The 16,271-nt window shown below is 37.2% G+C and overlaps 2 protein-coding genes across 3 annotated transcripts; both read left to right on the top strand.

Moving 5' to 3' along the window:
• The first annotated feature begins 362 nt into the window (after positions 1-362).
• Positions 363-8,621, top strand: LOC130215193 (gastrula zinc finger protein XlCGF7.1). The gene is made up of 4 exons (XM_056447103.1): positions 363-603; positions 899-990; positions 1,075-1,137; positions 5,029-8,621. The coding sequence occupies exons 2-4, from the start codon at positions 912-914 to the stop codon at positions 5,739-5,741; spliced, it is 855 nt and encodes a 284-aa protein (XP_056303078.1). The 5' UTR covers positions 363-603; positions 899-911; the 3' UTR covers positions 5,742-8,621.
• A 777-nt stretch (positions 8,622-9,398) lies between these two features.
• LOC130214679 (gastrula zinc finger protein XlCGF57.1-like) lies at positions 9,399-15,066 on the top strand. 2 transcript variants are annotated; one of them, XM_056446473.1, is made up of 3 exons: positions 9,399-9,576; positions 9,748-9,857; positions 10,676-15,066. In XM_056446473.1, the coding sequence occupies exons 2-3, from the start codon at positions 9,800-9,802 to the stop codon at positions 11,866-11,868; spliced, it is 1,251 nt and encodes a 416-aa protein (XP_056302448.1). In that variant the 5' UTR covers positions 9,399-9,576; positions 9,748-9,799; the 3' UTR covers positions 11,869-15,066. The 2 variants fall into 2 exon arrangements, with proteins under 2 accessions (XP_056302448.1, XP_056302449.1); XM_056446474.1 differs by having other exon boundaries at positions 9,762-9,857.
• Positions 15,067-16,271: the final 1,205 nt, after the last annotated feature.

A 16,271-nucleotide genomic window follows, 5' to 3' on the forward strand; every position in this document is an offset into this window, starting at 1 on the left:
AACCTAACCTCTAGTCCACACTCCGGAGCTGAAGATGGTTGGTAATGCACCAAAACGCTAGATGCTAACCGCCGTAAAAATTATAAGAAGAAGAAGAAGAAGAAGAAGAAGGCCCCTGTGTTCTTAATTCAGGCCTGACCAAAGCAACCGAGAAATACTGTAACGAAATGTAAATCATCGAGGGTAAGAAATGTTTGTATCAGTTTCTGCCAGTGGTGGCGCTCGAGCAACAGAAACAAAGACGAACATCCGAGTCTACGAGAAGAAGAAGAGCGCGGAAAGAATGTAAACATTAGAAGAAAAACAGCCGTTCACGATGCTCTAAATATACTGTATTTATCACTGTAAGTACGTCTACTTTAATAATTAGTAGGAGAGATCTTTAAAAACAACCAGTGGATTGAAACGCTTCCAGCCCGAGTGGATAACGATTAAAATTCCTCTCAAATCACCAATTCTGTCAGCTTGTAAATAAACACATGTTGTAGATTTGGTCAAACAGGAGGAATTACTGCAGGAGAAACAACTGACATACTATAGTAAAGATGGAGATTGAGGAAGAACCCTGCAGAATAAAAGATGAAGAGACAGAGGAACGAATAGGTTTGTGTTTTTATTCTTCCTATTTAATAACTGTCATTAATAGTTTAATATCTGATTATTAATAGCATCCTGTACATATATTCATGTATTTTAAATCTCTGTTCATAGCTAATACAACCTGCATATAATGTTCATAATACATCCATCTGTAAATATCACCACAGTTTTTCTATAACTGCACTTGCTGCTATTGCACTGCTGGTTAGACCTAAATTGCATTTCGTTGCCTTGTACATGTGTAATGGCATTAAAGTTGAATCTAATCTAATCTAAAACTGACCATTGACATTAACAGCTGACGTTTATTAATGTATCTGCAACTAGTAAGGTTTGAGTTAAAGGAAGAACCCTGCGGAATAAAAGATGAAGATACTGAGGAACCAATAGGTTTGTGATTTTCATAATACTCTTTAATGACTGAGGAGAAATGTTATGATGAAAACTGACATTTATTGTTACTCCTGAAACCAGTGAAGGTGGAGGTTTCGGATGAGCACTGCAGAATAAAAGATGAAGAGACAGAGGAACAAATAGGTTGGTGTTTATTTCTTGCTGTTTAATGGCTGACATTGACATTTAAGATTAGGTGATGTTGTTTTTTTATTTGCACATTCGTTCAGTGACAACTTGTGACATGCTCCCTTTGTTGTTTACCATGGTACTTTGAATATTCGCACTGAAATCACATGCAAGTATGACTTCAGAACAACATTAGCACTATTTATTTGACCGAACTAGCCCTGCACAATAAAAAAAAAAAATTTACATTGCGATATTTGATTATTTTGCGATATATATTGCGGTATGAAAACAATTTCACCCGATGACAAATAGATATCTCTATTTGGAAAGGTTTTATAACATAGCGGTTCCCAAATTAAGGTGCACAGTCTGTCCACCAGGGGTGCGCGAGAGAATGTTTGTGATGTCGGAAAATTTGATCTTTTATTATTTTTATGCATTTATCTTGGGTAAACTTCACGTCATATTTTTGAGAGAAAAGAAATTCACAGAGAGAGAGAGAGAAAAAATCACATTACAAATTGTAATTTACAACCTATGCATGCATATACTAATCTCATGGCTTGACGTCTGCGTCACAATAGCCCCGCCCTTTCCAATTAGGCGCTAAGAGATTATTTTATTTTGTTTTATTTTGATTATTATTATTATTTTTTTGCTTACTGTATTCATCAAAATGGACATCTGGTTAAAAACTGGCACTTTAAAGTCAAGTGACAGCAGGGATGAACCATCTACATCGGCCTCTTCTATGGAGATGTGCAGCGGCCTTGAATATATGGACTCGGAGGATAACGAACAAGGGAAAGAGGGGCAGGCGGGAACAGAGAAATCCAGCAGAGATGTACTGATGAAAAGATTTAGGCCTACGCTAGAGAGTGAGAAAATGTCAAGTAAGAAGCACAAATATAGCGACAGTTACATTATTTTCGGTTTCACATGGATTGGAGATGCAGAAAATCCAAATCCGCAATGTGTAGTCTGTGGTGAGGTTTTAGCTAATAGCAGTCCTAAGCCCTCATATATGGTCCAGCACTTACAAGTCATGCCTGTAAGTTATTATTTTCAAGGGATTGAAGGAACGGAAGAAGAAGAAAAAAGGAGGCACAAAGGAGCTGTAGCTTTCCTCCCAAAAGTTGCACCATCGGTTACACTGCAGGATTCACCAAGAAGCTCTAGCGATGAAAAACATGCCAGATGAACTTTTATCTGACGCTGTGAAAATTGTCATCTTCATTAAAAGCTCGTCCATTAAATTCACGTATTTTATTATGTTTATTCTAATTGCGTATACTGAAAATATGTGTATTTAGTTATTGTAGTTAAAATGTGGAGTTCAATCGGAGAAAGGGGTGCTTGACAGGTGTCAAATATTAGAAAGGGGTGCACACAGCAAAAAGTTTGGGAACCGCTGCATCTCCATGAAATCTATAAACAATTAATAACATTTTGGGGTCCCCCGACACATTTCTGCTGTGGTCTGTGCTATTTGCAGGGACATTCTAAAACTCTTAATGTGAAAAAAGCTTAAAATAATAGTAAATATAGCAAATAGTAAACAACACATGCAAATACAGAAACACACTGCAAATAGGAACATTCTAAAGTGCTTAACGTGAAAAAAGCTTAATATGTACCTAAACATAAACTAGAGAAACGCAAATTTCTGTCAAATTGCACTTGTAATTAACCCTAATTACTGTAAAAAGAAAGAGTCCTAATTCCATAGATAAAGTGAAAAACATCACATTAAGATTTTTATCCCCCATTGAAGTCTATTATGAGGAAAAGCTTAAAGTGGCTAAATGTACTGTAACAACAAGAGGGGACAATCACATTTCTGTCAAATTTTACTCGTGACAAACACGTTCTGATGTCAAAAGAATGAGCTGTAATTTTAGTGAGTGAAAATTCTCACGTTATGCATTTTAAGTCCATTATAAGGAAACAGCTCAACGTGGCTTAACATACTTTAACACCGATCAGGGAAACCCAAACTGCTGTTAAACTTTACTTGTGATTAACACTAACTATTGGCAAAAGAACGAGCCCTAATTCTATAGATAAAGTGAACAATATCAGGTTAAGCATTTTCTCCCCATTAAAGTCTATAGTAAGGAAAGGCTTAACATAACTCTACAACAACCGAGGGAAACCAAGTGTTAAAAAGGCTGTTCATAAAATCAAAGTTTGAGTTAATCACAAGTCAAATTTGATAGAAATTTCCCCCGCTTGTTGTTAAGCTTTTTCTTTATAATAGACTTCAATGGGGGAGAAAACGCTTAATGTGATGTTTTTCACTTTATCTATGGAATTGGGACTCTTTTTACAGTAATTAGGGTTAATTACAAGTGCAATTTGACAGAAATTTCTATTTCTCTAGTTTGTTTAGGTACATTAAGCCACATTAAGCGCTTTAGATTGTCCCTATTTGCAGTGTGTTTCTGTATTTGCATGTGTTGTGAGTATTTTCATGCACATGTTTAGTCAGAGATTGATGAGTTAATGTTTTACTATTTGCTATATTTACTATTATTTTAAGCTTTTTTCACGTTAAGAGTTTTAGAATGTCCCTGCATTCTTTTCCTTTTAATAGACTTCAATGGGGGACAAACATCTTAATGTGATGTTTTTCACTTTATCTATGGAATTGGGACTCTTTCTTTTTACAGTAATTAGGGTTAATTACAAGTATAATTTGACAGAAATTTGGATTTCTCTAGTTCATGTTTGGGTACATTAAGCAACGTTAAGCTTTTTACACGCTAAGCGCTTTAGAATGTCCATATTTGCAGTGTGTTGTGAGTATATTCATGCACATGTTTAGTCAGAGATTGATAAATTAATGTTTAATATTTGCATCTCCATAAAATCTAGTAAACAATCAATAACATTTTGGGGTCCCCCGACACATTTCTGTTGTGGTCTGTGCTATTTGCAGGGACATTCTAAAACTCTTAACGTGAAAAAAGTTTAAAATAATAGTAAATATAGGAAATAGTAAACATTAATTCATCAATCTCTGACTAAACATGTGCATGAAAATACTCACAACACATGCAAATACAGAAACGCACTGCAAATAGGAACATTCTAAAGCGCTTAACGTGAAAAAAGCTTAACATGGCTTAATGTACCTAAACATAAACAGGAGAAACACATTTTTTTTGTCAAATTGCACTTGTAATTAACCCTAATTACTGTAAAAAGAAAGAGTCCCAATTCCACAGATAAAGTGAAAAACATCACATTAAGTGTTTTCTCCCCCATTGAAGTCTATTATAAAGAAAAAGCTTAACATGGTTTAACAACAAGCGAGGAAAATCACATTTCTATCAAATTTTACTAGTGATTAACTCAAACTTTGATTTTATGAACAGCCTTTTTAACATTTGGTTTCCCTCGGTTGTTGTAGAGTTATGTTAAGCCTTTCCTTACTATAGACTTTAATGGGGAGAAAACACTTAACCTGATATTGTTCACTTTATCTATGGAATTAGGGCTCGTTCTTTTGCCAATAGTTAGTGTTAATCACAAGTAAAGTTTGACAGAAATTTGGGTTTCCCTGGTCGCTGTTAAAGTACGTTAAACCACATTAAGCTGTTTCCTTATAATGGACTTAAAATGCATAACGTGAGAATTTTCACTCATTAAAATTACAGCTCATTCTTTTGACATCAGAACGTGTTTGTCACGAGTAAAATTAGATAGAAATGTGATTTTCCCTGCTTGTTGTTAAGGTAAAATCAGTCTAGGATTAAAAACTGAAACATAATAATTGATCTAAAACTAGATGGCAGCAGACCTGGTAGATTTATATACCAGCTTGAAGTTAATTATGTATGTTTGTTTCTAATTGGTCTGTTCTATAATTAAAGTATGGGGATTTAATGTTAATTTTAGGCCCTGCGGAAGTGGATGAACACAAACCGCCTCACCGTTTCACAGATGAAGATGGAAATGCCGCCATTTCCCATACTGAACAGAATCAAGACAGTAAAATTAAAAGGACGTTCATCTGCTCGGAGTGTGGAAGGAGTTACATGCATAAATCCACTCTTAAAGCACACATGAAAGTTCACACTGAGGAAAAACAGTATGCATGCGCTCAGTGTGAAAACAGCTACATGAATAAATCCGAGCTCAGCAGCCACATGAAAGATCACAACGGAGAAAAGCAGTTCGCGTGCTCTCACTGCGAAAAGACCTACAAGTATAAATCGGTGCTCAGCAGACACATGAGAGTTCACACTGGAGAGAAACCGCACGTGTGCTCAGACTGCGGGAAGACTTTCAGTTCAACGAGTAATTTAAACACACACCGGAGGATTCACACTGGAGAGAGACCCTACACGTGTTCGCAATGTGGAAAGAGTTTCACCAGCTCGTCGACGTTGAAAGTACATCAGAAAGTTCACACTGGAGAGAAGCCGTATCAGTGTTCGCACTGTGGGATGTGTTTCTCTTATCCGTCAACGCTGAAAGTTCATGAGAGGATTCATACTGGAGAAAAGCCGTATCGTTGCTCCTCATGTGGGATGAGTTTTGCTCTTTTTCACAGTCTACAAAGTCATGAGAAGAAACACTGCCTAGGTTATCCCATTGAGCAAATTTAAAGCTGCAGTAGGTGATTGTGCTGTTGCGCTGCTTGAAAGTCTCTTCACATTCAATTCAATTTCAATACACCTTTATTTGTATAGCGCTTATACAATGTAGATTGTGTCAAAGCAGCTTCACATAACAGGTCACAGTAAATAGGAACAGTGTAGTTCAGTTTGTAGTGTATAAGTTCAGTTCAGTTGAGCTCAGTTCAGTGTGGTTTAATAATCACTACTGAGAGTCCAAACACTGAAGAGCAATCCAACGATGCGCAGCTCTACAGATCCCGAACCATGCAAGCCAGTGGCGACAGCGGAGAGGGAAAAAAAACTTCACTAAATGGCGAAAGTGAAGAAAAAAAAAACCTTGAGAGAAACCAGGCTCAGTTGGGCACGACCATTTTAATTTCTCCGCTGGCCAAACGTCTTGTGCAGAGCTGCAGTCTCAGTGGCGGAGGCTGGAAGCTGGCCTCAGCGAAGACTCGTCTGTCTCTGGAGCGTCACAGGAATCAGTCTCATGTTCTCCACTCCTCCATGACCACCACAGTACCTGCTCAGGATACGGCCAGGTCCAGGATTATGGAAACCTTGGGATCATCTCGTTGTTGGTCTTGGATCGAATCAGTGACTCTGCATAGTCTGAGGGCCTCGGGAAGAGTATCCCCAGGTGGAAATGGAGAATAAAGAAGATAATTAGCGTAGCTGATGTTCATAGTGTATATAAACTAGATGCAGATCCTGTGTGGAAGCCCCCTAAGTGGTGCACTAAGTGTACGCTTTACTGAACAGATAGGTCTTTAATCTAGTTTTGAATTGGGAGAGTGTGTCTGAGCCTCGGACGTTATCAGGAAGGCTATTCCAGAGTTTAGGAGCTATAAATGAGAAGGCTCGACCTCCTTTACTCGACTTTGCTATTCTAGGTACTACCAGAAGCCCTGAGTTTTGAGACCTTAAAGAGCGAGTTGGATTGTAGCGAGACAGAAGATTGGTTAGATAAACAGGAGCTAGATTATTTTCACATTCCAATAGTACTGATTAAAGTAAATGATCTAAATGTGTTTTCGTATTTTAATATTCTGGGTGAGCATCTGCTGCGTCAAACATATGCTGGAGTAGTTGGCGGTTCATTCCGCTGTGGAGACCCCTGATAAATAAGGGATTTAGGAAAATAATTGAAGGAATGCGTTTTCAATTCATTCATATGGAAATTGAGCGTGTATACTCAAGCAGTGCATTATGGGTTTGAAAGTGGCATGGAGAAAACGCTTAAAAAAGCAACCACTTTAACACAGAGTGGAGTTTATTTATAAACTAATTTCGAGAGGATCATGTGCTTATTATTGACACGGCTGGCCCCGAGTCAAGCTAATGTACAAACCACCAATCAGATGATTCCTAACTCAATATAAATAACCAAGCATCTTACCTTTAGTCATCTTCGTCTTGAAGAATCCCCCCTTCCACCCCCTCTCCTCCTCTTTTTCCTCTATAGGGCAGCACGATGGCCTAGTGGCTAGCACTGTGGCCTCACAGCAAGAATGCCTCTAATTCGGGTCTCTACCCGGCTGCACAGCATTTCCATATGGAGTTCATGTTCTCCCCGTGCTTGCGTGGGTTTTCCCCGGGTCCTCCGGTTTCCTCCCACTGTCCAAAAACATGAGACATAAGTAAATTGACTAAACCAAATCAGCACCATAGTCAAATTCCACCAGCAACACACCCTCATAGCAATCTTTAAGCAGCAGGAGCGGGGGGGTTCCTCAAGATCTACCTGAGCTCAAACTCCCCTCTCGCCCTGCAAATGGGAGGGAGCCCAGGGCTCGAGGATCTCATGAGCTCAGGGCTCTCTCCCAGGACAGCATGCCAAACTAGCTTATTACCAATCATCAGCTAAGTGTGAACTCTTGAATAACAGTAAGAATAAACAGCAAAAGAAAGTCCAAGGTACTCGAAAAATGTTAAATAAATAAATAAATAAATAAATAAAAAGTTTTTCGAGTGCCTTGGATGTTCTTTTGCTGTTTATTCTGATGAATTCCTTACCCAAGAAGCGCTGATACATTAATTGAGCTAACCCTGAGCACTTCTTGTTTGATTTTGAGCAATAAGAATAAGCTACGGAGAAGTAGAAGTTATGCAATAGGAAATAAAAGCAAATATAAAGTATTTAAAGACTTTTAATATAGAGTATGTAGTGTTCTGAGTGTTTGGGGATTGCTGAGCTGAAATCACTTACATGTAGACACGTATGATAATGTATTCCTTCTCACTCTCAGTTTGCACAAACATCCTATTCAAAGTATATTGGATAGTGCTTTTTTGCCGGTTGCCAGACTGACAACTTTCACTTTTTCATTGTGAACCACGTAGGCCTGTGTGTTCATGCATTGATCTAGCACGTGTGACCATAATAAATCTGTAAACATGCTGTCTTCTACCAAAAACATGTGTGCAGCCCTAAATCTGACATTCTCCAGATCAGTGGCATTGTCAGTAGCACTCGTGGATTTGACACTGTATTGAAATGCACTGTAACAGCTCAGCTAATGTTTATGTTGGTAATATTTGTATTATTTGCTCATTAAAAATCACCTCATGTGGATTTTTATAACTCTGAATCTGCGTCTCTTTTCGGAGGTTGCATTTTGGATCATGCCCACATTTATGCAGCCTTCAAGACTGAAATGAAATGCGTGCTTTTTCCGCCAAGGCAACCCGGAGTGCTGAAATATAATTGGTTAATCCGGCAGTGGGCTGGTTATAGAGTCCAAAACAAGTAGTCAGTTTTGTTTTAGTTAAATAGTTTTGTTATACTAATAAAAACAGAACAAAACCATGTACTAATAGGCTTAATAAACAAACTGAACCTACGTTTAAATGTAGTCAAAGTAAATTTTTAACTAAGAAGTTGAACAAAGTATATGTTTTTTCCTATTTCCTCTGGAAATATGATCTCAGACAGATTTTATTTATTCTAGTGTGATTTGAAAATACTCAAAACACTTTGTAAATGCTGTTTGTGATGCAATTAATAAAGCGATTTGTTTATTCTTATATTGAAGAGATAAATTAATTGCATTCGAACATATTTGCTCCTTAAATAAGTGCCAGGAAGAACCAAATAATGTTTGTTTTTTACATTAATGGTGTTGAAGAACTTTTTAGGTGATGAAAGCTCTTAAAAGAGCCATTTTAAAAGGATATTTTAATAATCTAAAGTATATATTATCATTATAAAGCATCTGTTGTGGACAGAAAAGTTTCTATTAACATTAAAAGTTCTTTGTGGAACAATTGACGGCAGTGAAGTAGATTTATTGAAGCGTTAGTTAAGCTTGCAGTGATTTATTATTGTCATTAATTAGAGGTAATGCATTGAGTAAACTGAAGACACTTTCATTAAATTGCTAGTTTATTGTGTCAGATGCTCAATCTATAATCATCTCTTATAGTCTGGATTAAATATTTAAAAGTTAGTTATTTTGGTCATGCATTGGCTGTATTATATAGATTTATGTAAAGTTTACAGACCTTCATTCTAACAAAGCGTGCTTATTTTACAGATATATTACATATTTTTATGTTTAAATTAAACATATGATCTTTACATTTAAACATTGCTTTCTTTCCATAAATTATATTATTGATTATGATCATTAAAGAGCTCATATTAACGAAATGTAGACGATTATCGATGGTAAGAAGCGTTTGTGTGTGCTTCAGCCAGTGGTGGCGCTCGTGCACCGCAAACGCGATGAACATCCGAGTCTATGAGAAGACGAAGGAAAAAGCAGTAACAATAGAGACGGAGAACAACTGTTTATGAGGCTCTAAATACACTATTTTTCTCACTGTGAGTACAATATATTTACTATTTATTTAGACGATAATCTTTTTAAATAATCGGTTAGTTTTGGTGGATCACAACGGTACCAGCCCGAGTGGATAACGGTTATAATTCATCTCAAATCTTGCTTCTCCAATCATTACTGTCGTGTGTTTTATACATAATCTGATGTTGTAGATTTGGTCAAACAGGAGGAATTACTGCAGGAGAAACAACTGACATAGTAAAGATGGAGATTGAGGAGGAACCCTGCAGAATTAAAGACGAAGAGACAGAGGAACTGATAGGTTTGTGTTTTCATTCTTTCTCTTTAATTACCAATGAGAAACATTAAGATGAAAACTGACCTGAGGCCTGTTGTACAAAGCCGTTTTTAAGCAAGATTTATTCTAAGTTAGAGACCAATTAGCTGCCAGTAAAGTGACATCTATCTATCTATCTATCTGTCTATCTATCTATCTATATATGCTAACTGGCCACTTTATTAGGTACACCTGTCCAACTGCTCGTTAACAAAATTTCTAATCAGCCAATCACATGGAACATGACGATGAGTTCACTGTACTCAAATGGCCTCCACAGTCACCAGAGCTCAATCCAATAGAGCACCTTTGGGATGTGGTGGAACGGGAGATTGGCATCATGTATGTGCAGCCGACAAATCTGCAGCAACTGTGTGATGCTATCATGTCAATATGGAGCAAAATCTCTGAGGAATATTTCCAGTACCTTGTTGGATCTAAACCACGAAGGATTAAGGCAGTTCTGGAGGCAAAGAGGGTCCAACCCGGTACTAGTAAGGTGTACCTAATAAAGTGGCCAGTGAGTGTGTATATGTGTGTGTATATATATATATATATATATATATATATATATATATATATATATATATATATATATATATATATATATATATATATAATATATATATATTTATGTATATGTTAGTCAGGTTGGATTACATACCTAAAACATACTCTGCATCCCAAAAGCTTGTTCAGTTTATTTTGTGCACTAGATCTTTAAGTTAAGGCTAACTATTTAGTTCTATTTGTAATCAGCTTGTGCTTTAATTGAAATATTGTGCTTTAATATGTGATTTTAGGCCCTGTGGAAGTGGATGAAGACGATCAACAACCTCATCACTTCATAAATGAAGGTGGAATTGCGGGCGTTTCACAGACCGAGCAAGATTTCACACAGAAACAAGGTCCAAACGCTGGAGTTAAAGACACGTTCATCTGCTCTGAGTGTGGAAAGAACTTCGCATATATATCAACACTTAAAAAACACATGGTAGTTCACAGCGGAGAAAAGCTGTTCACGTGCGATCAATGCGGAAAGAGTTACACGCAGAAATCAACACTCAACCGACACGTGATAGTTCACAGTGGAGAGAAACCGTTCACGTGCGGTCAGTGTGGAAGGAGTTACATGTATATATCAGAACTTAAGAAGCACATGAGAGTGCACACCGGAGAGAAACCCTACGTGTGCGCTCAGTGTGGGAAGAGTTTTGTTTTTAAAAAACACTTAAATGCGCACGTGAGGATTCACAGCGAGGAGAAACCATTCACATGCGCTCACTGTGGAAACCGTTTCAATTACAGCAAAGACTTGATTGTGCACATGAAGATTCACACTGGAGAAGACATGTTCGAGTGCACTCATTGTGGAAAACACTTCACAAGTAAAGGACACTTGAATGTGCATCTGAGAGTTCACACTGAGGAAAAACTCTTCGCATGCACTGAATGTGGGAAGAGTTTTAAATATAAAAGCGCTCTCAAAGATCATCTTCACATTCACTCTGGAGTCAAGTCGTTTAGCTGTGAGGAGTGCGGTAAATCATTTGCTTTCGCATCAAACTTAAGAACACATCGTAAAGTTCACACTGGTGTGAAGCCGCACATTTGCTCTTTTTGTGGAAAGAGTTTCTTACACCTGAACAATTTAAAAGTGCACCAGAGCATTCACACCGGAGTGAAACCTTATGAGTGCTCTGACTGCCGGAAGTGCTTCAGTACGTCAAGTGACCTAAGAAAACACCAGAGGATGCACACCGGAGAGAAACCGTACAAGTGTTCATACTGTGAACACAGTTTCGGTCATTCATCAGGACTGAGAGTGCATGAGAGAGTTCACACTGGAGAAAAACCCTATCAGTGCTCGTCGTGCGGGAGGAGATTCGCCCAAGTTCATAACCTACGGGCTCACGAGAAAAGCCCGAATAGTTGCCTGAGGTTTCAAAATGAGCAATCTTTAGACCCTGAAGGAGCGCTGAAGGAAAGTGAGTGAGTTTTTATCATTGTACTATTTTTATAAGGGTGGCTCTGTGGTTAGCACTGTCGCCTCACAGCAAGAAGGTCGCTAGTTCGAGTCTCAGCCGGGTCAGTTAGCATTTCTGTGTGGAGTTTGCATGTTCTCCCCATGTTGGCGTGGGTTTCCTCCGGGTGCTCCGGTTTCAAGTCCAAACACATGCGCTATAGGGGAATTGAATAAACTAAATTGGCCGTAGTGTATGAGTGTGTATGGATGTTTCCCAATACTGGGTTGCAGCTGGAAGAGCATCCGCTGTGTAAAACATATGCTGGAATAGTTGGCGGTTCATTCCCCTGATGAATAAAGGGACTAAGCTGAAGGAAAATGAATGAATGTATTTTATAAGTGAAATGCTGATGCTACATGGGGCTTTTTATCAATTTTGCAGACCAGTATGTTGCTTGGCTGCTTTCCTGTATATAGAATGGTCAACACTATTATATATATATATTAATTGTGTTTTTTTTACAAAACAGGGTATATTACATTGCATTTATTCAGTACAAGTTCATTTATTCAGTAACAAGTAACAACAGGTTTTTCTTTTTAAAACCACAAACTAGCTTAAAACAGAAAGAAAAGAAATGAATTAAATAATTAGATAAAATAAAATAAAAAATAGATAAAAATATTATGGGGGGAGGGGATGTTGGGGGGGGGGGATTCAGAAAGTACTGAAAAATCATACTCGAGTATAAGCACCATCACTTGGCCTAAAATGTAGTGCAAGTAGAGTAACCGTATGTGTTGTAAATATTACTGAAAGTATGAGTAAAAAGTAGCCCTTTCAGAAGTACTCGAGTGACTAGCAGCGAGTATTACACTGGGAAAGGCTGATGCATCTACATGCAATTTGTGCAGGGATCTGTAAACGTACCATTCTGTAGTACATTTAGTGATCTTCCTGTGTTCATTCATTCCTTCATTCGTTTGTTTGTTTGTTCTGTCCTTCCTTCTGTCGTTTGTTTGTTTTGTTCTTCCTTCCTTTGTTTGTTTGTTCTGTCCTTCATTTGTTTGTTTGTTCTGTCCTTTATTCATTTGTTTGTTTGTTTGTTTGTTTGTTCTGTCCTTCAATTGTTTGTTTATTTGTTCTGTCCTTTATTCGTTTATTTGTTCGTTCTGTCCTTCATTCATTAGTTTGTTTGTTCTGTCCTTCATTTGTTTGTTTGTTCTGTCCTTTATTCGTTTGTTTGTTTGTTTGTTCTGTCCTTTATTCGTTTATTTGTTCGTTCTGTCCTTCATTCATTATTTTGTTTGTTCTGTCCTTCATTAGTTTGTTTGTTTGTTCTGTCCTTCAATTGTTTGTTTGTTCTGTTCTTTATTTGTTTGTTCCTTCCTTCCATTGTTTTTGTTCTGTCCTTCATTCGTTTGTTTGTTTGTTCTGTCCTTCCTTCAGTCGTTTGTTTGTTCTGTCCTTCATTTGTTTGTTTGTTTGTTTGTTTGTTTGTTCTGTCCTTCGTTTGTTTGTTTGTTCTGTCCTTCCTTCCTTCAGTCATTTGTTTGTTTGTTTGTTTGTTTTGTCCTTCATTTGTTTATTTGTTTGTTCTGTCCTTCAATTGTTTGTTTATTTGTTCTGTCCTTCATTCGTTTGTTTGTTCGGTTCTTCATTTGTTTGTTTGTTTGTTCTGTCCTTCAATTGTTTGTTTATTTGTTTGTCCTTCATTCGTTTGTTTGTTCTGTCCTTCATTTGTTTATTTGTTCTGTCCTTTATTCGTTTATTTGTTCGTTCTGTCATTCATTAGTTTGTTTGTTTGTTCTGTCCTTCAATTGTCTGTTTATTTGTTCTGTCCTTTATTCGTTTATTTGTTCGTTCTGTCCTTCATTCATTAGTTTGTCTGTTTGTTTTGTCCTTCAATTGTTTGTTTATTTGTTCTGTCCTTCATTAGTTTGTTTGTTCGCTCTGTCCTTAATTTGTTTTTGTTTGTTCTGTCCTTTATTTGTTTGTTCCTTCCTTTCATTTTTTTTGTTCTGTCCTTAATTTGTTCATTGGTTTTGTCCTTCGTTCGTTTGTTTGTTCTGTCCTTCATTCGTTTGTTTGTTCTGTCCTTCGTTTGTTTGTTTGTTTTGTCCTTTATTCATTTGTTCTGTCCTTTTATTCGTTTGTTTGTTCTGTCCTTAGTTCTTTTGTTTGTTTAATCGCTCTGTCCTTTGTTTGTTTGTTTGATCATTCTGTCCAGCGTTCGTTTCTTTGTTCGTTCTGTCCTTCATTCATTTGTTCCTTTTTTCGTTCCTCCCTTCTTTTGTTTACTCATTCATTCACTTCATTCTTTTGTTCCTTTCTTCATTTGGTTCTTTGTTCATTTATTCATTCATTCATTCATTCACTTATTCAGTCCTTCCTTGAATCCTTCCTTCATTCATTTGGTCCTTCCTTCATTTGTTCAGTCCTCCCTTCTTTCATTAGTTCGCTTCTTCCTTCCTTCCATTCCTTTATTCGGCCCTTTCATTCATTCTTCATTAGTTTCATTTAGTAATTAAGGCTGTTTAGTGATTTCAGTCATCATACAGTCGACTTCCTTCATTTTCTCATTAATGTCATGTATCTAAACAGTCTCTGGGTCATTGCGTGTAAAGATTTTGGACATCATCTTGGACACTTTTAATTCTTCCAAAAGGATTTCTGCATTTATAGAGTGCCCATGTCTTCAGGTTATTCAGTATGATGCCATTTATTTTCTATGTGCGATTTGATTAGACAGAATTTGCAGAACTGATTTTTCTACTTTAGCCAATCCCCATAGACAAGAAAACAAAGTAGTGACTGCAGGTTGAAGGAAAATAGTGGGGTAAAAGTACCGATACAGCACTAAAACTGCACTCAAGGGAAAGTAAACGTACACTTTTAAATCTACTTAGTAAATTACAATTCCTAAGAAAAACTACTCAATTTTAGTAATTTGAGTATTTGTAACTTGGTACTTTACACCACTGGTTGGAGGCGTGCAACAATATTGTATCTGTAACCAATTGAGCTAATTAGTTGCTCCTCGTCTCACCTGGTTGCCCATTTAATGTCAATGTAACACTGTTAGTTCTATTATTGCATGTTACTATGTCTTGAACAGTGTATGTAATGGACACGTTGATTTTGTTGCCTGTTAAAAGTCGTTGTGACGCACTTGTATTGTAACTGATGTCTTTTGTCTTGCATTTATTTTGTTACAGTAATAAAAATCAAACTAAACCATTCATTTATTGGTCTAATTATTGGAAAAAATGACATGTAATCTGTAATCAAAGCCAGCCCAGTATTGCCAAAATAGAGGAATTGATTCAGGAATTGAGTTTGAGACCATTGCTATAAGGTATTATACATGGTTTTTGATTTTGAAAGTCACTGTATATATATATATATATATATATATATATATATATATATATATATATATATATATATATATATATATATATATATATATATGTATATATGTGTATATGTATATATGTGTATACGTGTGTGTGTGTGTGTGTGTGTGTGTGTGTGTGTGTATATATATATATTAGTATAATTATATATTAGTATAATTATATATGTGTGTATGTATGTATGTATGTGTGTGTGTGTGTGTTTTCATAAAATCATCTAATAGCAACTAACTTTAGTTCTGCCACTGTTATCTCTAAAATGAAACCATCGCACACACAGCTTTATCCAAGTACAGTTGTTATAATTGGTAGAATATAAACTCACTTTATTAGTAAAACCTCACTAGTACCAGGTTGGACCCCCTTTGCCTTCAGAACTTTTAATCCTTCATGGCAGAGACTCAACAAGCTACTTGAAATATTCCTCAGAGATTTTGCTCCATATTGACATGATAGCATCACACAGTTGGTGCAGATTTGTCGGCTGCACATCCATGATGCCAATCTCCCATTCCACCACATCCCAAAGGGGCTCTATTGGATTGAGCTCTGGTGACTGTGGAGGCCATTTGAGTACAGTGAACTCATTGTCATGTTCAAGAAACCAGTCTGAGATGATTCAAGCTTTATAATATGGTGCGTTATCCTGCTGGAAGTAGCCATCGGAAGACACTGTGGTCATAAAGGGATGGACATGGTCAGCAACAATACTCAGGTAGGCTGTGGCGTTGACACAATGCTCAATTGGTACTAATGGACCCAAAGTGTGCCAAGAAAATCTCCCCCACACCATTACACCACCACCACCAGCCTGAACCGCTGATACAAGGTAGGATGGATCCATGCTTTCATGTAGTTGATGCCAAACTCTGACCCAACCATCCGAATGTGGCAGCAGAAATGGAGACTCATCAGACCAGGCAACGTTTCTCCAATCTTCTATTGTCCAGTTTTGGTGAGCCTGTGTGAATTGTAGCCTCAGTTTCCTGTTCTTAGCTGACAGGAGTGGCACC

Source organism: Danio aesculapii, chromosome 21, assembly GCF_903798145.1.
Source record: "Danio aesculapii chromosome 21, fDanAes4.1, whole genome shotgun sequence".
NCBI classification, from domain to species: domain Eukaryota; kingdom Metazoa; phylum Chordata; class Actinopteri; order Cypriniformes; family Danionidae; genus Danio; species Danio aesculapii.